Source organism: Phoxinus phoxinus (genome assembly GCF_949152265.1).
Source record: "Phoxinus phoxinus genome assembly, chromosome: 17".
Classification (NCBI taxonomy): Eukaryota; Metazoa; Chordata; class Actinopteri; order Cypriniformes; family Leuciscidae; genus Phoxinus; species Phoxinus phoxinus.
In genome coordinates this window covers 28,412,984-28,437,570 of record NC_136892.1, presented here as the reverse complement: position 1 = coordinate 28,437,570, position 24,587 = coordinate 28,412,984, and the positions used below count along the sequence as shown (strand labels likewise).

The 24,587-nt window shown below is 35.7% G+C and overlaps 1 protein-coding gene across 13 annotated transcripts in view; it reads left to right on the top strand.

The window, feature by feature from the left end:
- fnbp1b (formin binding protein 1b) overlaps positions 1–24,587 on the top strand; it is an 82,191-nt gene that overhangs the window by 28,976 nt on the left and 28,628 nt on the right. For 9 of the 13 annotated variants that reach the window (XM_079587184.1, XM_079587183.1, XM_079587193.1 and 6 more), the window contains 7 exons: positions 7,966–8,081; positions 11,466–11,516; positions 11,654–11,801; positions 18,376–18,438; positions 19,899–20,003; positions 23,980–24,108; positions 24,341–24,487. In XM_079587184.1, coding sequence (XP_079443310.1) covers positions 7,966–8,081; positions 11,466–11,516; positions 11,654–11,801; positions 18,376–18,438; positions 19,899–20,003; positions 23,980–24,108; positions 24,341–24,487 — 759 coding nt within the window. Of the gene's footprint in view, positions 1–5,316; positions 5,562–7,965; positions 8,082–11,465; positions 11,517–11,653; positions 11,802–18,375; positions 18,439–19,898; positions 20,004–23,979; positions 24,109–24,340; positions 24,488–24,587 lie in introns of those variants that run through there. The other 4 variants (XM_079587194.1, XM_079587192.1, XM_079587187.1 and 1 more) reach the window with 2 other exon arrangements.

Here is a 24,587-nt window from a genome sequence, read left to right as displayed (position 1 = left end):
AATAGTGATGGTTGTCAGACTCGGCTGTGTTTACAGACAGGATCTCAGTGTCTGACTAGTGCTCTGCTCTTCTGAGTTTTTGGATTTAATGAGTTCATGAGAGACGGGTGAACTCTAGGATTGCTCTGTGTCCCATCAGAGCACGCAGTGCCTATTTATAGTGAGGGAGGAGGCGTGTGTGTGTGTGTGTGTGTGTGCATGTGTTTCTGGATGATGAAATACACGCCATACAGCTATTCTCATGCTCGTGTTCTTGTGCAGCTGTGTGTGTTTTATTTCAGGCTGAATTGCAGCCATCTACCGTGCACACAAGAATAATTCAAATGAAAAATGTTCATTTCTTCCATATATAGATTATGACCTCATTTTTTGATTCAGAATCCACAATGACATCATCACATCGATTATAAGTGTGTGTGTGTGTGTGTGTGTGTGTGTTAGTGCATCTTAAAATAAAAATTCTGTAATTTTTTTGCTCACAAGTAAACTATGACTACTAACCTTTCAGGTATGTTCATGCATGAAAGTGTGCTAGTGTTTCTTTGTATTGAATATCAGACGTCTTTTAAATTCCTTTCTTTGCCTCCCTCTTTCTCTCTCTCTGAGTCATTCTCTCCATATTTCCCTCCAGTTGCTCAGTCACCACCTGGCACGGCTTTGATTTTTACACGCGTGCAGCTCAGACGCCTACAGCCGAGTGTGTGTGTGTGTGTGTGTGTGTGTGTGTGTGTGCTAAACCTCTCCCTGATCCCTCGTTTCCATCCAGTAGACTCGTTCACAGCGGATGCAGGTGCTCTGCGATCTGTTCTGTCTCTGTCCAGACTCCAGGGTCAGCTGGCGACCCTTCGTGACCCTCATTAATCCACACAATAACAGACGTATAACGGACATAATGACTGTATGTTCCTCCTTCAACTAATGCAGAACTTCACAATGCAAACAGTGTGTAAATGTTGGGATCAAACGTTCCATATGATGCTAATAGTATTTTGATAAATGTTCTCACAGTGCTTGGAACATAAAAAAAATAATAATAATAATAATTTGAATGTCCATTATATTATTTTAAGCTGATAATGAAATTGGCAAATTAGGGCCAAGTCATGAAACATGCAGAACACATTTCTGTGTAAATTTTTGGTTAACTCTTTCCCTGCCAACGTTTTTATTTATTAATAAATTTTTTAATAAAACTTGCTCCAGCATTTTTGATTATTTTCACAAAACTTTCATGGCCCCCAGAATATTTAGTTGAGCATATGAATACCTGAAAATATTATATAATAATCATGCATTTTTTTTTTTTATCAACACTTGAACGTGGGTAAGTTTCATTAAAAAAGCAACATTTTAAACGAAAAGCTGAGAAAATATAATTTTTGTCAAAGACTATCTCCAGATCGGATTCAGAACATATATGATCAAATGATCAAAAGCATATATTGAGTAGATTGAGATCCATCAACACCCCCAAAGCCTGAAAAGTCCAATATCTCTTCATGGGTCGACATTTAATTCGGTAACATTAGGCAGTTTTGATTTATGTGCTGTTTAATATTTGATGATCGCGTTATTTTACATGAGCATAAGCAAGCAGTGCTTTTATCACTTGTTTCTGCTTGTTTTTGGATCCAGAGATTCTGTACTCTTTCAGAAGATGCGTGATAGCGCCCCCTATCGTATTACAGTGAAAATTACAGAAAATTCCCTCAATGACGGAGAAAGAGTACTTATATACTATCTTAAATTGTTACATTAAATTCCATGCAACAAATGATAGTTTACACTGAAATTCTTTCTGCATGTTTTAATGAGCCACAATATTTTAAGTGCCATGTTAAAAGAACATACTTGTAAACATGGAATTTTTACACTTGCCAATATAACATAACATAAAAAATTTGTTAAAAAACGGCACGTTTACAAAAATTAGCACACGTAAAATGAAGCACACAGAACGTTGCGAGAACTTATAAATGTATAAAATACTTCAACTACGATGTACCATTCGAAATATATTGTTATTATTATTATATATTAGTGTTTGATAGATTTTCACTTTGTAAATGTAGTTTTTTTTCCCATGAAACTGTAGTTCTATACATTAAAGCAACACTAAGGAAGATTTTTTTACCTTAAAATAATGTTTCCAAATTCGATTTAGTGGTTCATCAAGTGTTAACAGGGTGAAAGGCACTTCTGCCTCCGCTTTGCGGCCCTTTATCTGCTATAACCACACGATGTAAGATTGCCAGATCGGGTCGCGTTTCTGTAGTTCTAATGAGTCATGAGAAAACTACAAATTTGACTTGCTTTACGGCAAACCTTACAATAGTCATTATTTTGTTTTTCTTCGTTTCTGATGTCACAATACATCATATTTTCATAAAACCATGCATCATACTCTACCTTGTCTGTAGACGTCGTTCATTCCAAAGCCGGTGCTGGATAAACAGCGAGCGTGCGTGCGACAGTAAGCGGCGGTAGGCTAAATTATTTACTGCAGCGGTAATGGACAATTCCGCTTCCAACCTGTAGGACGACCGCAGAGGAAAAGTTCCTTAGTGTTGCTTTAAACAACACAATTTGCAATTTGACCATTACAAATCAACGTTACAAGAATGTTAAAATGTTTGATCCGTATGTTTGCGGTTTTAGGAACATTATGGTATGCTTATGTAACTATAACACATTAAAAAATGATATTTTAACATTTGCACAGCCCAAGTGGAGTGTTTAGAGAAAACGTTTTAATGCTTAAAAAATGTAGAACTCAAATTCAATGTAACGCTACACCAGACGCTGTGAATGGCCTGTTGTTGTTGTTGACCTATTCCTAATTTGTATGTAGCTTTAAATAGAAAGTTCAGTTAAATACCAGGATGTAAATATGAATGGAAATTTGCCACCAGGAAGTGTGTTGCATTTATCTGGTGCTTTTTGGTCATTGCTAATGTCTGGACTTGAATTAAGTAGCAGAACTACTGTAAATCTGGCGCCCAGACGCTCATTGGATCAGCTCCAGATGTGCAATATATCTGCATGGTGTTTTGAGGGGTTTAATCCGTGGATAAAGACAGAATCTGGATTATAATCCACCATTATCATACTGGAGCAGGCAGACGGACTCCGACTGGTTTGGACTGGAGAATTGTGCCGGTGGACTGACCGACACTGGTTTGAACTGGACAGGCGGTTCTGACTCAGTTCTGACTCTAGGATTTGTTGGAAACTGGCTTGAGCGCAGTGGAGATGGGGGCCACTCCATCATTCAGAAACATGTGGACTAATATGTTGTCGACTCAGAGGGTAAATGAACTATGCTAATGCTTTTGTACTGCATTACTACACTAAATATGATATTATGTTGTGTTTTAAGAGGAAACATATTTTTTTATTTACAATAAGGTCCTATTAGTTTACATTAGTTAATGCAACTACATTTGTTACAGTGTTTATTAATCTTTGTTATAAAAATACAATCGTTCATTGTTAGTTCATGTCTATTAAATAATATTAACGGATACAACTCTTGATTTGAATAATGTATTAGTAAGTGTTGAAACTAACATTAAGAAATGCTTTAGAAGTTTTTTAAACTGTTAACAAATGGAACCTTATTTTGAAGTGTCTGCAAATTGTGTATAGTTTGTGGTTGTGTTTATAGTATTTCTAAGTGAAATTACTCGGCTTGTTGTTTAATGGTAGTGTATCTCTATCAATATAAGTGTGATATCATTATCAACCTTAAAAATATCTGCTGTTTCAATATTTTTTTCACTTTAACATGTATAATTTGACTTTTTATTGTACCTTTTTCATGGATGACTCACTTTTGTTGTCTCTTTGGTTGAAGTCACTTTGGTTAGAAGTGTCTGCTAAATAAATAACTGCACATGTAAACTGGATGATACATTACAAACCCTAACCTTCTTTTTTAATATTCAACCAACTGAGTAAAAAATACATTCTTACTATTTTTAGATGTAAAATAACAAAAATTATGAAAAAAAAATTCCACGTGGGGACGTCCCCCAAGTTTTGATGTTTTTTTTTCTTTTTCTCGAGAATGGCGAAACCTGCCCACATTAGCAGCAACATAAATATCTTCACTTCTGGGTACATCTTCAAAGAAATAGTTTGTGGATGGACTAGTTTTTAGACAGAAGGGGCGGTCTTACAGAAACACCCTGTCTGTTTAGGAACCATGGTCATTTTACTTATTAAATTTTAAATCAGGAATTAGGATGGGACGTTTCATATAGCCCCAGATGCACTTGGAGCACCTCATAGACGTCTTACTTTGCATGGCTAAAAAAATGTTAGACACCTAGACATCCGTTTATTGCATAATACGCAATCTCACTGATCAAAACCACAAGACTATATACGTTCAAACAGGAGATTTTGGTTTTGCTCTCTTTAAACCTTCAGCTGCTGGGGTTCTGCTGCTTTTGTAGTGTGTACTAAAGACTGGGTTGTGTAAGAGGAGGTGATCTGTGTTTAAATGAGTCCGGCTAATCGTATTAGGTAATTTGAATTACCCAGATGCTGAGAGGGGACTTTGGCACTTTGTGTGTTTCTTAGCTCTATTCTTCCATTGCTAGTTTTAATAGCCTTAATGGAATAGCTAACCAGAAATGAAAATTCAGTCATTAGGGGCATTCGTTGTTATAGGAACTCAGTTACGGGAACTAGGCTCCCTATGGCCATTTTCCTGGTTGCATTCGCACTGGCAGTATGGACTCTGAATGAATGAATGAATGATTCAATGACTTACTCACAAATACTTCATTAGTTACATAAGATGTGCTCTGTTTTGATCGCTACTGCAGACATCAGTGTTTATATCCAAGCTGTAAAGCTATTCTGTGTGATAATTTGAATATTTGTAACAGAAATAGTGATACTGTTTGGTTGAAAAGACAGCTAATGAAGCAGTTTCATACCTATCGAGATCGTGATCTTTTAACGATTAATCGTGCAGCTCCAATTTATAATGATCACAAAAAAATAATAATAATAAGTTGGTTTGTTCCTCACTCACATTACTTCAGAAAACATGGAATATAGCAGTCAGGTCGTATGGACTACTTTAACTGTACATTTATAATACTTTCTTTGGTTTCAACTGCTGTAATTTAAAAAGAGCTACGTAAAGATTATTGAAAAATTTCTCCTCAGATGAAATTAAATTCATATGGGTTTGGAACGACATGAGCAAATTACCTGGTTTCATTTTTGGTGAACTATACCTTTAAATAATCGATCTTTTTTTTTTTTGTGGAGAGCAGAAATCAGCAGATCATCACCCACATGTACATCCTGTGCACACAAACACACACACAAAGGTTTGCGCGCTCATCCTGTCTGCTTGCTGAATGCATGCGGACGGTTTGCACGAACATGAATTAAACTAGTGTGTTCTTACACAAGGAGAAAGTGAAATGTTCTTTTGAGTCGAACTCTCACTCGAGAGTGTGTGAGGGGAAATCTGGCTGAATTCTTCAGACTTCGAGATGGTTGAAGAGAAAATGGGGGGATGCTGGAGTCAAACGAAGGTGATTGAAGCTTTACTGCAGTGCCACTTTGGTGTTTTATCTAGTGAAGTTTCTATCTAAGTTCTGATGGTGTGATTTTATTGTGCTGAGAATGGGTTTTTGAATGGTTCTTTGATTCGGCAAAGCAATGTTTGGTTTTCAAGACGCATTTTGGATGTGTAGGATTCTTAAGTTGCTTTCTTGAGCTCTTTATTTCATTATAGGTTCTTCAAACCAGTGTTTTGGTTTCTGTGTTTTCATTACATGGATTTTTCTAAGGAATTAGAAGTTCATTGTTCTTAAACGGGCTCTTTTATGACATCAGGCTGTAAAATAAGTTTTGATTCGAATTGGAACCTTTATTTTCCATAGTGATGTGATTTGAAAAGGATTCTGAAATAGTTTAGAGGTACATTAACATAAAGTCTAAATATTTTCTTTACCCAGCATGCATCAGGCTCTTAAACTGAGCATGTCACGTCTCAAAATATGTGATCCGTTTTGGTTGAGGTAAAAATGGACAACATTTCTGTGGTGTGTATTTGTGTGTCGCAAAGAGGTTTTTACCGGAAATCATCTGCAAAGGACAAATTAAAACCTAACACACTCCTCCTCATAATATATAATCTATAGATGACCACAGCATATTAATACATGAAGAAAACTTTCAGGCCCATTAAGTTAAACACTACTGACGTAATGTGCCACTGCCTCTGATTGTGGTTAGATAACAATTAAAAAAAATATATATATATATTATTTACGTATCCCGGGAAAAATAATAGCACCTGTATTGACAAGATTTCAGTTGTATAATAAAACTTGGACCGTACAGTCTATAAATCTGGTTTCTTGTGTTTTTATGTTAGGAAACTATCAGAAACATCCCAAACATGCAGTGGATGATCCAAGCTAGAAACCATTTTATTTGGTTGTATTTACACTGATTATGCATTTTACAATTTATCTGTACAATCATTTGCTCATAAAAGAGTTTTGCTTGTAGACCAATATGGGTAGGTTGTTTATGTTTTTACTAAAAACCTGGAAATTTGACAACTGCATATAAAACCAATAAAGTGTAAACACATTTTTTTATAAGAGCTGATACAGTTTGCACTTAGTACTTTAGAAATATCACTTCAGCACATCAAGTGAACATACAAAAATTATAACATACATTGAAAAGTTCATAATTTTTGACACAGTAGTATTCACTTTCATGTCAGTATAAAGGGGTGGTCACAAGTAGGCATGCTGCGGTAGTCGATGGTCGATAGGCCGAACACCGATTACAATACTTGCCCACCGCGACACCGCCACCACTGTCATTTTGCTTTTTTATTGAAAGAAACACCATTTAGTTCAGTTGGAGAACGGACGCTATAATTATAAACTGAAAGCGTCTTGTCTCCATACAGCATGAGCTGCAGGAGTCAGATTTCACTGATCACATGACATGAGTAAAGAGAGATGACTGACGGATGATTTAGTCAATGACAAATATCTTATTTTAAAAATCTGCGTTCAGTGCCACCGCTCCCGACATAGAATATGCGTGATTGCGAATTCAAAAGTGAAAAGCAAGCGGCTTTGATGGCGACATCTTCATTTTTGGGTGAACTATCCCTATTAAAGGGGTGGTATAATGCCCTTTCCACAAGATGTAAAATAAGTCTTTGATGTCCCCAGAGTGTGTATGTGAAGTTTTAGCTCAAAATACCCCACAGATATTTTTATATAGCATGTTAAAATTGTAATGCAAAACGGAGATTAACTGCTGCACAACTATGAACAAAATTCAATGACGTCAAGGCTGTAATGTAATTGGTTATCAAGGCACACGGGGGTCTAAGTTAGCTGTTATGCTTTCTCCAGTGTCTCCACTAACCCTTGTATCTCCCAATACAAAGACCATCTCTGGTGTCGCATTTCTCTGCGTTCCAAAGTTCAAGTTGGTGAACTCTGACCTGCGAATTGGTAGACGAGTGGCCAATAGAAGAACAATAAGCCACGGCTTGACCTCTGATTGGCTGATTTAAAAGAATGCAAATTTTCTCAGTAAAATGGACTAGATTGTATATTTTTACTTAAAATGTTGAATTTATGTTTATAAAAAAGATGCCGCAGAGTGTGACGCCATGCCATGGATGATTGAGGATTTCACGTACTCAAAGTCCAGTGGGTTAAGGGTGGGCTCTTCCTGTGTTACTTCCCGTTGACCTCAGCAGAACGACGCCTTTGCTACTGACCCCGTGCACTGGCTGCTGTCATCAAACGTGTGTTGTTCTGCCTTTTTGGTGAACCTTTTTTGGTGTGGAACATTTTTGGATTTCAACAACTGATTCAAGGTGTTGAAACATCAGTTTTCACTGTTATTGTGCCAACTTTAACATAGTTCTCTCTCTGTCACTCTCCCACTCAGGATCAGTTTGATAACCTGGAAAAGCACACACAGTGGGGAATCGACTTTGTGGAAAAATACACCAAATTTGTGAAGGAAAGGTCAGAGATCGAGCTTAACTATGCAAGACAGATCAGGTGAGTATTACATTAACCTCACTGATTAATTAGGTGCACTAAATCACTAAAGACTAATGTGTGTGTGTGTGTATATATATATATATTTTTTTATATTAGAGTTTTGATGCATATTGTATTGATTATACTGCAAAATGAGTAAGAATTACTAATTCATTTCTGCAACATTAGTTCACAGTGCAATAATGTTAACAGATACAACCTTTGATTTAAGAAACGTATTATTAAATGTTGAAAACATTAACAAATATTATTAAATGCTGTAGATATATTGTTTGATCTTGTTAACAAGTGAAACCTTATTTTAAAGTGTTACTGATGTTTCTATCGTGCAGATGTAACAAAACATACCAAAAAATGGCATTGCGCACCTATAAATAACATTCATAAACGTAACAACATATATTCATGCTTGTATGTGTGTATTTATCTAGCTTTCTAGTGAATATGTTGCCTGGTGTAAAAGACAGATTATGCCATTTTAAGCTGGTTTGAGTTGGTTTAATCTGGACTCTCAGCCTTTCCAAGCTGGTGAAAACCAATTTAAAACCAGTTAACAGACTACCGGTAGACTGATCAGGCTTGGAGACCTGTTTAAGCAGTTTTTTTAACATTGGAAATTAGGTGGAATACTTTTTTGGGGATTAATAGGTCAGAGGTCAAGTCTCACCTCGCCTTGGGCACCAGGATCTCCACCAGATCTTAGGGTTCGACTACCACCAAAATCCCACTGTAACCTCTGCAAACTAAAGCGTGTGTTGTGTGTCTGTACAAATGAACACAGGTGCAGCTGCTTGTACTTTATAGTGTACTCGTGTGAAAATAAAGGCCAGACAGCTAAACACACAAACACACACACACTAATTACAGATGTGATCTTGCTGCTGACAGCTCAAGGATACAGGAAGGAAGGGCAACATTTGTATTTTCTCTCTGTGTGTGTGTGTGTGTGTGTTTAAATTTGGGAAGAAAATGCAGGTTACCGTGGTAACAAGGTGTCTGCATGGTTTTCCTCGTTGGTGACCTACATTTGCACGGGCCAATCACGCGCCTCGACCCCACCCCCCATTCCAGTGATAGGATTTAAAGCTCTCAGACACTGGAGGACACACATCCACACACACTCACTGTACATCAACCCCCTCCAGATAACAGTGGGAAACCCCTTTAATTCCCAGACGCAGCAGGGGTTCAGCCGTCTAACACACACACACACACACACACACACACACCGGTCTGTTACTGGATGTCATGAACTGCACTTATAACCTCGAATACACTGTGTGATAGAATTGCGTTCTGTGGGCACATTCCAAAGAAATGAACAAATGAATACATTTTAATCATGTACAGAAAAAGTACTGTGGCAGTACCTTGATTCTTTTGATGCACCACGTTATCTTTTGAGCATCTTATTTATAAAGGAGGGTCTTTAAATTGGGCTGTGATGGCATTTCCAGTATGGTAACTAAATAAAACATAGTTTTGCCCCCCCTATGATTATTTTTATAGAAATACCATGGCACTATTGTATGGGATACAGCTTATAATTGTGTCTATATACATGCACTATAGCACTTATAGCTTTTGACAAACATACATGCATGATGTGTACACACACACACACACACACACACACATATTAAAGCGAGCAAACACAGACACGGATATCCCAGATATCCCAATCCAGACAGGGACTTGCATGCATGGAGAGAGAAAGAGAATAAGATAATAGTCATTATTGTGTGTGTGTGTGTGTAGGACAGGAACAGAGTAAATATCCAGGGAGGGAAATTGCAGTGTTGCTGTAGCAGAAACAGTCACATAAAAATGTTGTGCAATAGAAAAATACATGAATATGAGATAGATAGATAGATAGATAGATAGATAGATAGATAGATAGATAGATAGATAGATAGATAGATAGATTCAGTAGATAGATATATAGATAGATAGATTCAGTAGATAGATAGATAGATAGATAGATAGATAGATAGATAGATAGATAGATAGATAGATAGATTCAGTAGATAGATAGATTCAGTAGATAGATAGATAGATAGATATACTAGCAGATAGATAGATAGATAGATCGATAGATAGATAGATAGATAGATTCAGTAGATAGATCGATAGATAGATAGATAGATAGATTCAGTAGATAGATAGATAGATTCAGTAGATAGATATACTAGTAGATGGATGGATGGATGGATGGATGGATAGATGTTACTTGTAGGTCATTCATCACATTGGAAATGGAAGGTGAAGTCGAGTGCATTGCATTGTGGGATGCAGCACTCTATGTAGTGTGACAGTTGTGCACATTTTGTCAAGAGTAGTACGTCACCAGTGTGTGTTATATGTGTGTAGAGAATGCTGTGCAGTAACAGAAGCAGCGTGTTAGTGTGTTATTCTGGACACAGCTGTAGAATATGTGCAGAAGACACACAGTGACAGAAGGGCTGATGGGGGACGAGCTGTAGGCGTGTGCGTGAGTGTGTGTTTATTTTAGTGTGTGTATTTTACCCTTCGGCGAGGTGCAGTATGAACACAAACACACATGCACACATGCATGCAACACACACACACACACACACACACACACACACACACACACACACACACACACACACACACACACACACCTTCCTCGAGGCACTGATGACGGGCTTTATACATGCTGATAATAGAATACAAAGAGAATAACATCTGGCTGTGACGAGAAAGGCTACAAAGAAACACGGCATCATTTGTGTCAAAGTTTCAACACACTGGCATTGAACCTCACATTCATTTTAAATACATGTACAAAGGCAAAGACAAAAAGTTCTCTGAAGTTCATATTTGAATATGTTGATTGGTTGTTAGTACTAATATATAGTTTTTGATTGGTCGCTTTTCTTAATTGAGCTTTCTGATTGGTCTATAAACATTCCAAACATGCTTGTCTATTAAAATGACACTGAATATGTATTTTTATAGTGTGTGAAACAGTATACATGGTATTTAATTTCAAACAGTAGTATGCTACTGCACATTTATATTATGCGGCATGCTTTATTCTGCAATGTATCATTTTTAATTAATTCGTATGTATTATTTTCTTGGAAATAAATTGATTATTTTACTTTTGGTTACTTATGGTTCATTTGTGCATTTAATGAAAATAAAAAGTCAGATTGATCACATTGCACTTTGGGATATGGCAGTGCACAAAGCATTTGCTGGTCATATACTAGACATAAAATAAATAAAAATAAAAATATCACTATCATATAATATTCCTGAATGTAGTGAACCCCATAGCAGTACTTGTAGTATGAGAAGTATGTTAGTATTTCAAACATATGCAGTCATTTGCCTCTCTTTCATTTTGTGCAGGAACCTGTCCAAGAAATACCAGCCTAAGAAGAAAGAGGAGGACGAGAATAAGTATGTTTAACTTTTGATATTATATTTGTTTGGTATATGTCCAGATGGATGACATGTACCCGATGTCTGAGTCAGCATTTTACTAGTCAAGATAGATTCATGACCTCTTATATCGATGATGTCACTTCCTGTCGTAGGTACACTTGGTGCCGCGCGTTTTATTCGACGCTAAACGAGCTGAACGATTACGCCGGCCAGCATGAGGTGATCGCAGAGAACATGACGTCACAGATCATCGCTGACCTCACGCGATACGCACAGGACGTCAAAACAGAGAGGAAATCGGTGAGTGAAGGATCGCTGTTAAAGTTACAGCTGTGAGATGTGCAGTTTGGTTAAAATCCTGTCTTCCGTTCCAGTTTAATAAACAGAGACTACTTGGTTGGGATGACTTACTGAAGGATGTGAATAATGCGGCACCTTTAACCACTTATAAACACACACGTTCCTCCATTTCTCATGATATCACACTTTTTCATCCTGCTTGCCTGCAGCAAGTTGTTTTTTGAATGTTTTCCTCGCTGATTAAGTGAATAATAAATAAACTATTCATTTTAAAAGTAAATTGTGATCAAATGATAAAATTATCTTTTGGTTCAAGTAAAACCGTTAATATTTTAATCACTCAATATTTATAAATCAAATTATATAAATACATTTATTTTATTATTTTAAACTATTTGAGTAATTCCCTTGATCATAATAAAAGATCAAGTATATATATATGCGTGTACACGCACGCACGCACGCACGCGCGCGCACGCACGCACACACACACACACACACACACACACACACACACACACACACACATACACACACACACACACACACACACACACACACACCTTAATGATCAGAGAAATTACTCAATGTATATAAAATGTAAATTGCTTTATATATAAATGTAATTGTTAATACATTAGTATATTATTATTGCTTTAGTATAATTATAATATGTGACCCTGGATCACAAAACCAGTCATAAGTCGCACGGCTATATTTGTGGCAATAACCAACAATACATTGTATGGGTCAAAATTATAGATTTTTCTTTAATGCCAAAAATCATTAGGATAATAAGTAAAGATCATGTTCCATGAAGATATTTTGTAAATTTCCAACCGTAAATATATAAAACATGTATTTTTGTGAGTGAATGCCGCAGAATCGCGAACATAAATGCACAACTTTAAAGGCGATTTTCTTAATGTTTCGATTTTTTTTTGCACCCTCAGATTTCCTAATAGTTGTATCTCTGCCAAATATTGCCCTATCCTAACAAACAACACATCAGTGGAAAGATTATTTATTCAGCTTCCAGATGATGTATACATCTCAATTTAAAAAAAATGGACCCATGTGACTGGTTTTGTGGTACAGGGTCACATGTTGGTAATATCATTTATGACTTTTAAACAATATGTTTATATTGTTTCATTGAGTTTATAAGTTCATCATCAGGACAGTTTTCTCTTCTAAAAGATGATATTTGTCAGAATTATAGCACACATCTCGCTCGGCTCCCTTCACTTCCATAAATAGAGATGCTGTTGTGTGTTTAGACTGAAAGTGTCTGGGTTGTGTATATGAATTACTCTCATTTGCGTGGGTTTTCATCATTACACACACACACACACACACACCAGAATGACACTGAGCTCTCGTGGTGGTCGACTCTATGATTTATGTCCAGACAGAGCTGAACTAATGACATGAACAGTGTCAGAACACAACGTTCATCTTTCATTTATCAAATAAGATAAAGGCATTTTAGTATTAACCTGAAGAACGCAGATTTCCCATAATTCAACACACACACACACACACACACACACACACACACACACATACACACACACACACACACACACACACACACACACACACACACACACACACACACACACACACACACACACACACACACACACACACACACACACACACACACTGAGCAGGGCTCCATGGTGTCTGTCTGGCCGTTTTCCCAGAATGCTGCTTCTCTCCTGTTTTATAAACCTCTTCTTTCACTCTCTTTAATTGTCTCTCTGTCTATCTCTCTTCCGTCTACCTCCGTTCATCGGTTCATTCTGTCGATTTGAGACACACCTGCCATCTTTGGATGTGTTTGTGCATTTAGATATATGCTGTATATATATGTGTAAACCTATTATTTATTTTGTCGTTTATGCACTGTGCAATGGAGAATTAATTAAAAACAGTCTTGCTCAGATTTTTCACGCTTTTAATCCAGACAGCATATGGTCTGGTACTGTAAATCTCTATTAAACCCATTGTTGAAGAAGCTGTAGACTCACTGGGCCTGGACCGTGTGTGTGTGTGTGTGTGTGTGTGTGTGTGTGTGTGTGTGTGTTTGAGACAAGCTCCATCTGTAGGCGCTGCACAGTAGTTCAGGTTATTATTAATCCAGAACCGGAGAGGTGCTGCTTCAGTTCCTCAGACTGATCCAGAGACAGGCACTAGCAGAACAAGAGAAGAACGGACACAAGAGCTCTGCGTTTCAGGACTAAGGCCAGACTGGTTTTGCACAGCCAGACTTTGACTAACAGCATTAAGTCGTATTCAGGCCAGGAACGCCTTCTTAGACATGAAGAGACAACTGACGGACATGCAAAGTGACCAACTTCAGTTAGTTTCGTGTTGTTTATCGGTTTATCTGAAATTGAAACCCAGAAGTTGCAGTGAATTTAGTTAATTTCAGTGCTCAGTTCTTTTTCTGAAATTAACATTTTATTTTATTTTATTTTATTTTGTGTTTTTAGTTAATTTTATAATTTTTAATTTAGTATTTTTTATTTTGTTTTTAATTAAAATTTAAAAAATATTGTATTTTTTATTTACTTTTATGTTTTAATTTAATTTTGTTTTGTGTTTAGTTTTTTAACTTTTTAAAAAATATTTAAACTTAATTTTTTATTTTATCTTATTTATATATTTTCTTATCTTATTCTGTTTTTAATTTTTATGTTTTTTAATTTAATATTTTATTTGATGCATAATAGAAGAGTTATAATGTCAGTGCATTTGCTATTGTTCAAGATAGATCAGTTGCTTTTTGTTTTTCTTTTGTTCTGTTTTTGATCCACGGGAAACAAGTCTGCATTTATCTTCAGTGTGTGTGTGTGTGTGTGTGTGTGTGTGTGTGTGTGTGTGTGTGTATGAAGCATAAACGATTGAAATCCTCTCTGAAGTAGCACAGTATTGTTCAGTCTAGTCTCTTTCATCTGTTCATCAGGTCATATTTTTCTCTCTGTTATTTATTTTCTTTTTCTTCTAACAGTGAAGCTTGATCTTTTAAATCAGCCAGAGGTCAACTTCCTCTTTGAGAACAGGTTGACTTCCTCTGACTGGATGAAATAGTAAAGACGATAGAAGAAGATTTCCGCTTCTACGTTTATTTTAATGGGCCGCAGCTGTTTTTGTGTGAATTGTCACGTTTATCCGTTTTTAGAAAACTGAGAGAGTCAATACAGGTCGAGCACAGTAAGAAATGTTTTAAATACCATAATAGAATGATAAATATACCTTCTTGTGTGTGTGTGTGTGTGTGTGTTTGTGAAAGCACACTCTGAAGCCTTGATCGCTATGCTAGACACAACTGGACTCCTTCACTATTGACTGACTGTGTGGTTTTGTACCCATGATGCTCTCTATAGAGGTTTTATCCGCACGCTGCATGCCTGCATTTCTTATTCAGCCAAGATTCTCAGTGATGAATACTGATCACATTCACACTCGTTCATTCATTCACTTGTTTTCTCACTGTCATTCTGAGCCGTCAGCACAGAGAAACAGCAGCTCGTGATACACAGATCCAAACATCTTCCTAAAGTCCTCCTCAGTTTCTGAAGCGTGGCTTTACTGTGGACTCATGAGATTCAGAAATATGAGTGTTTTAATTTACATGAATTTTTGCAGCAGTATTCTAAATAAAATGTGTGTGTATATATATATAATGTAAAATACTTATTTTATACTTAATGACATTTTTATTTTGGTAAGTAATACTTATATATATATATATATATATATATATATATATAAAAAATCATAAATATTTTCAGGAATATTCTAAATAAAATTATAAAATTAATTAAATAAAAAATATATATACAGTGCTGCTCAAAATTTTACACAGGAACTTTTACTAGGACAGTACTAAATAAAAATAACACGCATTCTGTGTTAATCTGTATTATCCCTCTTATTTTGGAAAAATATTCACATTTTCACAGATTCTGCGAGGGGTGTGTAAACTTTTGAGCAGTACTATATATATATATATATATATATCATTCAAGAATACTCTATATGTTCTCAAATAAACAGATCAGTGTTTTGAAAGTGTCACAGAACCACAAAATGTAGCCTACAGTCTTCAGGAAGTCAGACACCACATGATTGGTAGTTGACACATTTAAAAAACTGGAAAGTACGTTTGACATTTGTCAGAGGAACCATATACACTGTGCTATTCAAATACAGTAAAATATTCAACAACAATAACCTATAGTCCAGTGGTAAAGGACAGTGACGTGCTGTGTTGTGTGGTAAACAGGATATCGAGTGTAATCTGACCGTCTGGCATTCAGTGCGGGCGTCAGTGTGTTTTACACACAACATTAGACTAGACTAAAACTTATTAAAGGGAATTCATTTTACAGGAATTTCTAAGGATTGTTATTTTTTATTATTAAAATAAATCATTTGTTTTTAATTAATGTCATACATTTATTAATTTAGCAGATGCTTTTATCCAAAGTGACAATAGAGGAATATTTATATTAACTGATTATACGTTATATTGAGGACATTTTGAAGGATATCTGGTTTATTAATGCCCTTTTTGAGCATTTGAGCATTTGTGTTTATAGACATTTAAGAGGCTGTTGTTTTGATTGCAATATTGAGATGTTCAGTTTTATTTAGATTTCTAGAAAAGCAACATGTTGATTGCTCTCCTCACACATCTAGAAGCGCTGTATTCTGCTGCCAGGCCAGTAGTTGGCGATGTATACCATTTTACAAATGTAAACAACACTGGTCCAGAAACACTTCCTGTTTCAGTTTGTAACTGGTTTCTTTATTTCACATGTAAAGAAAACATCTTAAAGATGTTTGTTGAACTTTTTGATTCAGTTTTATATGTTCTGTTGGTTGTATTTTATCCCAACGTTTATGTAGTGTTAAAAAACTGAAACAGGAAGTGCTTCTGGACCAGTGTTGTTTACATCTTGCAAAATGGTCTATACACTGAACACGTAATAAACATGAGCATGAAGTCACGGTTTTCTCACAAATTCATGTTTTTGTAGTTTATACTGAGAGGATAATGGGATCTTTTTCAAAAACCCGTTTTCAAAAGTTTTCAGGCTCCCACAACACGTTGTTGTGTAAATGAACGGCCAAAGCACATAAAACGTTTTCTGTTTTTAGTAAGAAGCGGTCTCGTGTAAACTCGTGTAACTCTTAGATGTTGAGGACTAGTGCATCTTTGAGCCTACATTCAGTACGAGTAAAATATAAATATTACTGTTAAAATCAGATGCTCTCAGATAGACTTTTACTCATTAGTGACTTGTAATTTGTAATGGAGTCACATTCGGCGTACTTTTACTGAAGTATGGTTTTCAGATACTCTTTACATCTCTGGATGCAAAACATGTTCGTGATTTGATGTGTTGCATGACTGTATCAATTCGTCTTCTTTGAGCTGTCATGTGTTGTCATTAAGCTGATGACTTCAGCTGATCTCAGACCTGCATGAGAAGCAGGTCTTTATCTGTGTGGCACACTGAGCTCTTTGTGTGAGCGATATTTGAGTGTTGGCCAAGCGAACACTTTCCCTGGAGTGTTGAGGCCAAGAGGAGCCGCTGAGAGAAACACACAGACGGCCTCGAGTGTGACGACGACGCGCACAGGATACACAGAACACGCCAATATGGCTTCCTGGCTAATCGCGCACACACACATGCACGCACGCGCACACACGCGCACACACACACACACACACACACACACACACACACACACACACACACACACACACACACACACACACACACACACACACACACACACACACACACACACACACACACACACACACACACACACACACACTATTTTTGGCTAATTCTGGTGCATTTGCAGCAATGCTAATTAATGTACACTGTCCTTGTCTAAAAAAAATATATATATATATATATGAAATAAGAATTTTTAATAATCTTTTAACAGTGTCTCAAACATTTCTCATCAAATTCTCAAACTGATCTTATTGAACAGTGTTATTGTAGTATTGTTTGTATATTTTGAATTAGATTTTATTATTATATTTCCAGTTATCATTTGTTGGTTTTAGGACTTTTCTTACGTTCTTGTAATTTTTATTAGCAGTTTTTTAAATATATATATTTTTTTACTCTTTGGTTTTTATATTTATTTCAGTTTTAGTAATTTTAGTACTTCAGTGTACAACTTAATTTTCAAGTTTTTTAAGTTTAAACTTTATATTTTATTTCAGCTTCATTTCAACTGACAAAAATAATTGTAATACTTTTAGTTTCATAAGTTTGAGTTAACAATAAGAACACTTTTCTTTATAGCTCTTTACTCTTTCTTTATGGCAACTACTGACTCAAATAATATTTATTTCTCTTCAGGAATTTTAGGGAAAATATCTGAGACAAAACTGATACAGAACTGAATCATAATGCAATTTGTGTGCATTATCATTTTCTTGTGGGAATGTGTATTTGCTTTTATGTGCATTAAACTCTTCATAAATCATGATGAACAAGTGATACATTTTCTCCATCTTTCTCTCTCACAGCATTTCCATGATGGCCGGAAGGCACAGCAACAGGTCGAAGCCAGTTGGAAACAGCTGGAGTCGGTGAGTTCAAACAAAATCAATAATGAATCAATATTCCATAATGACTCATAAAGAAATCACAGTAATACCATGGTACTATAATCTCCAAAAGTCTGGGATTACTAGTGAAAAGGCTTTTGTTTTGCATTATTCAATACAAAATAATGTATTCAAATATTTAAAAAGTTTAATATATATTTTTTGTCAATACAAATATTATTATATTATTATTGTATGTATTTATGTGTGCATTATTCAATACAAAATAATGTATTCTAATATTTAAAAAGTTGAATATATATATATATTTTTTTTCAATAAAAATATTATTATATTATTATTTTATGTATTTATGTATGCATTATTCAATACAAAATAATGTATTAAAATATTTAAAAAGTTTAATATATATATATATTTTTTTTTATTAAAATATTATTATATTATTATTATATGTATTTATGTATTTAATTAAACTTAAGTTGTATACCATGCTATTATAATACTAATGTTGTATTTACTCTTGTAAATTTTAAATTTGATTAAACTAGCATTATTCAATACTATATTTAAATACAAATTAAATTATTCAAATATAATTAAATAATTAATTTATAAATTAAAATATATTATTAATATTGCATTTATTTTGTATTTATTAATTTTTTTTTTTTAATTCTTCAATTTAACATTTTAATAGAAATTTAATTATAATATTAAAATGAAATGAAATTTTTAAATTAAAATATTTTAATATTATTATTGAATTTATTTATATATCAGTGAATACTATGGTATTTCCAAAAAAGATAACCATGGTAATTTTTTGTTAGCGAAGTGATCTGAACTCAGTCCACTAGATTGTGTGTGTGTGTGTGTGTGTGTGTGTGTGTGTGTGTGTGTGTGTGTGTGTGTGTGTGTGTGTGTGTGTGTGTGTGTGTGTGTGTGTGTGTGTGTGTGGGACGTCACACACACTGAACCAGACAGGATATATCGCGACTTTCCTCTGTACGCCCACTGTCTGCAGAGTGTGTGGCGTTTGAGATGGATTGTGTTGTTGTTAGCTGTCTTCTGGCTGTGTTTGTTGATTCAGTGTGTGTGTGTGTGTGTGTGTGTGTGTGTGAGAGAGAGAGAGAGAGAGAGAGAAGAGAGCACTGCCTGTGTGTGTCAGTGTGTAAGAATGATCTCATTGTGTGTGTTTGCGTGATCGGGTGATTCAATGGTCAGTGTGGACACAAATGTTGATTGTCCCTTCAAATAAATGAGTGCAAGAGAGAGATGAAGGATAAACAATGAGATTTTGGATGATGGTTTATTGTACGGCAGAACTTCACACACACACATCTGTGTGGTGGGTTACATGTGTGAGTGTGCTAATTAAGATGTGAATGTTCTGCATCAGAACATCTGTAAGTACATTCATCCAGATCTATGAATGTTTTAACACGTGTGTGTGTGTGTGTGTGTGTGTGTGTGTGCAGTGTAAGCGAAAGTTTGAGCGGGATTGTAAAGAAGCAGATCGAGCCCAGCAGCACTTTGAGAAGATGGACGCAGACATCAACGTGACGAAAGCAGACGTGGAGAAGGTAAGACCGGCTGTGTGTGTGTGTGTGTTTGCAGACCTCATCAAATATAATTATGTAGAAACCACGAAAAAAATTATCATACCCAAGTTCCTAGTGAAGATCTACAAAACCCAAATCCCAAAATCCTAAAAAGAAATCCACCAATCAGTGAACTCATTATTTCCATGGTCTGTCTATCACATAGACTAGATAGATAGATAGATAGATAGATAGATATATACTGTAGATAGATAGATAGATCTGTAATTCATCTGATCATGATGTCATTGATGTCATCACCTCTCTTTGTGTTATTTTATTTATACAAAATTAATAAGTGATACATCTCCAGTGATTCACATCATGTGTCTGTTTTTCACTTCATCTTAACACATCCCTCGCTGTCTCACACTGCTGCCGTGGCGTTGTGTGGAAACTCGACCGTGTGTGTGTGTGTGTGACTGTGGAGTCTCACAGGACACATAACATCGCCTACGCTTTCGATGAGCCTCGCTCATTTTTAATCTTTCTTTGTTCCAGAGCGTGTGCTCGGCAGATGTCTGCATGATAGCTTGTATAGAACAAAGACATTTCCAAAGTATTCAGATGTGGAAAAGAGCGCCCGCTTCCAGGAGTCCAGAATCTAGAGTGTTTTTGTCATTTAACGGTCAGATACTGAGAAAGTTGAGGTCTTTTAGGTAGCATGGTGTGAGTGTCTATGTAAAGTCAAACGCATGTCAAAGCCAAACGTGCAGATCTGTTAAAGACGACCTGTTATGCTTTTAAAAAAGGTCTCTAAAGTCCCTCCAGCAGGAGTTATTCTCTATACCAGTGTCACTGTTCCTGAGCTCCCTGAAACGCCTCCATTGTAGTCTTGAGTTTCTTCCTGGAACGAACACGTCACAATATTCCTCATTTGAATAATTCCCGCACAAGGCATACGCAGAATACATCTTTAATGCAGACACAGATGTGTCAGTGTCAGTGAAGGTACATACGCTGTATTGGACCAATTAGAGAGTGTCTGCATTCAGCATAGTACATTACCATACTACTCTTTTCTGCAATTTACTGTGTACTGCATTTGAATTGTGCATGAATGGAATAGCTGGATAAGCTTCAGTATATATAACCAGAGAACTGCATCCCACAATGCAACTTTATCTTCCATTTACCCTGAGACTCATAAACCGGAAGAAATATCAACCACAATTTTGATCTCTTTTATAGATGCATACTGCCAAAAGTTAAGACTTCACTCACTGAATTAAACATGCAACACAATGAGGTCGTATGACATAAACATGGCATTTACTGCAGTTTGAAAGTTACTATATGATAGATAGATAGATACAGTTCATTTTGAAGTGTACAATGTATGCTTGTATTTCATTCTGAATGCAGCGAGTATGTTTGTGTGTTCAAGGGTCGAGGGGTTTTGATGCATCTCGTGTGACTCTGATGTGTTGTCGAGCGGTTTGTTTTGGATGTGTCGCTGTCATGACGAACTCATTAGTAGTCTAAGCTAACTAATGTGTATATTTGTTTTTTTTTATATCATGCCGTAAAGCGATGTTACCTTAAGGTAGGTGCACCGTGGCAGGTCTGTGTGTGTGCGTGTGTGTGTCTGTGTGTCGGGACACTGTTGCTTCCTGTCCAGCCATGGCCACGCCCACACGACACACCTGCTGAACGGCCACCCAATCACAGGCTTGATGAAAGTGTGTCTGCGTTGCTACCCCACCAGTCACATCGCTCCAGGCATGAATATTTAAACATGTAAATCTCAAAGCTTCCTGTTCTGCTGGCCCATATATTAATGTCAGCTCACCATATTACAGTTTATGAGGATGTTTGTGTGTTTAGGAATCATCAGTATCTGGTCGTCTTGCAATGTGTCCACATGAGTTTTACAAAATATTTTAAATACTTGTATTTTATTTAATATAATATAACAATATAAAAAACAATGCTGTATGTTCACCATTCGTTTGAAATTTTATTAATTTCAATATTTGTAATATGTATAATTAATATATATACACACACACATATATATATATATATATATATATATATATATATATATATATATATATATAATATAGTATATGTATATATATTATGCTTGATTAAGATTAAGAATAAATATTGATTTATTTAATTTGTCATATCACTCAGTGCTTGTGCATTACAATATTTTTCTTAAATAAAAGAATATTCAAATGTAAGAATATTACATTCAAATAATACAGGTGAAACTCAAAAAATTAGAATATCGTGCAAAAGTTCATTTATTTCAATATAATTTTGATGATTATGGCTTACAGCTTATGAAAACCTTTTCACAATATTCAAATTTTGAATTTGGGGTTTTCATAAGCTGTAAGCCATAATCATCAAAATTATAACAAATAAAGGCTTGAAATATCTCACTTTGCATGTAATGAGTCTATATAATATATTAGTTTCACCTTTTAAGTTGAATTACTGAAATAAATGAACTTTTTCACGATATTCTAATTTTTCGAGTTTCACCTGTATTTATTTTATATACATCTTAATATAAATAATAATATAAAAAGAAAATATAATATAATAAATATAATATAAATGATAATATATTAACTTATGTTTTATATATTTATACATTTTATATTATATTATACATATTATGTAAATGTTTTTGAATGCAATATTCCTACATTTGAATATTCTTATATTTAAGAAAACATATTGTAATGCACAAGCACTGAGTGATATGTCACAGTTCATTTTTATTTAAATAGTCTAATTACATCAATAAATCTGCAAAAACGTCAGGACTTATTTTGATAAGTTTCCAGTGAGAGCAAATGTAATTTTTAGGGTATATTTTGTGAACTTCCCGTCCGCTCATGCTCTCGTCTGCTGTTGATGAGCTGGTGTTGGAGTCGGAGTGTTGCCATGGCAACACTGAACCTCAGGTTAACCAGTGTGATTTCCTAGAATCGGATCAGGATGTGGTTAACATGACACTGCTTTCTCTGTGTCGTTCTCTCGCTGAAATGATGTGCATTAAAATGCATTTGTACGCTTTAGAGTTGCAGTTTTTCAGCAGGCAAACTGATGATTTTTTTTTCAACTCACAAGAGCTCTTGAGCAGTGGGCGTTTATATAGTCTAGTTTTTATTTTAGCTTTTCACTCGTACGTCATAGCTACTTTTTGACATAAGTGTGAGTTAGTTATAAATACGTCTATGTAAATGAGGCTAAAAGGTGATGATACTCTGATGTGTGAGTCATGTGGGAGTGAGCAACCATTTTTATGTGTATTTTGAGGTTGCACATGTGCATATATGTATGCGTGTAATTTTCGGGGAAGTCATTGATACTCAGAACAAAATTGCGTGTGGTCTTTATGTTGATTTCCGCACCATCACACTGGTTAGCTCCGCCCACCGATGAAATCTCATTGATCAAAAATCTCATTCCGCATATCTCGATATTAGACATCAGATATGTTCAAATAATTAGAATCTAATTGGTTATGACTTGAGATAACTCTATGAATGGGTGTTTTGTCACAAAGATGTAGGAAAACACAAAGATTTTTTTTGTGTGTGTGTAAATTGCGTCCTAAATGACGTACTATACACTATGAGCTCATCCGTGTAGTGTATGAACTTTATAAGGTTATTTTGTCATTGAACATCGGAGTCTGAAGCCCCTCCCCCTCTGCTACATCATTAAAGCTCCGACAGTTAATGCATGAAGTGTCCAACATTCCAAACTTTATCCGGGAATTTAAAGTGAACTTATTCCATTTGGAATTTTTTAGTGTGAACACACTACTCGCACTATTTACACAAAACGGCATAGAATAGTGCAAAAGTACGCAAATTGGGACGCACCTTATGTGTTTAAGTTTATGTGGCTTTTAGGTGTGTAAGTACTATATATTTTAATAATATTGCAAATGCATAATCAATGATATTCCATTCTCTTTCTCTCTCAGGCACGGCAGCAGGCTCAGATGAGACACCAGATGGCTTCTGACAGCAAGAATGAATATTCCTCATACCTGCAGAAGTTCAACCAGGAACAGAACGAACATTATTTCACCATCATCCCTAATATTTTCCAGGTGCGCACACACACACACACGCACGCACACATAAACATCCACTGAGAATGAAGTCTGGCTACTGATATTGTTGTTTATTTGCATGCACTGGCTGCATTGTTTTTGAATTCACTGAATTATGCAAATGAGTTAACAGCGTAAACACGCAATTCCTGATTTTGTAGCTCTCTACTCAGAAATACACTCTGTAACTCTTTACCTCTGTGTGTGTGTGTGTGTGTGTTGTGAGCAGAAGATCCAGGCGATGGAGGAGAAGAGGATAGAGCGGATGGGCGAGTCGCTGAAGACGTTTGCCGAGGTCGACCGACAGATTCTGCCCATCATCGGGAAATGCCTGGATGGAATGACACAAGTGGCCGAGTCCATTGAACCCAAGAATGTTCGTAACACACTCATACTGCCTCTTCTTGACCGGGTCTAGCGCCTCCTTCTGTCTGAAATAACTCTTGCAAGTGCTGCTGCCCGTGGGACAGTTTTAA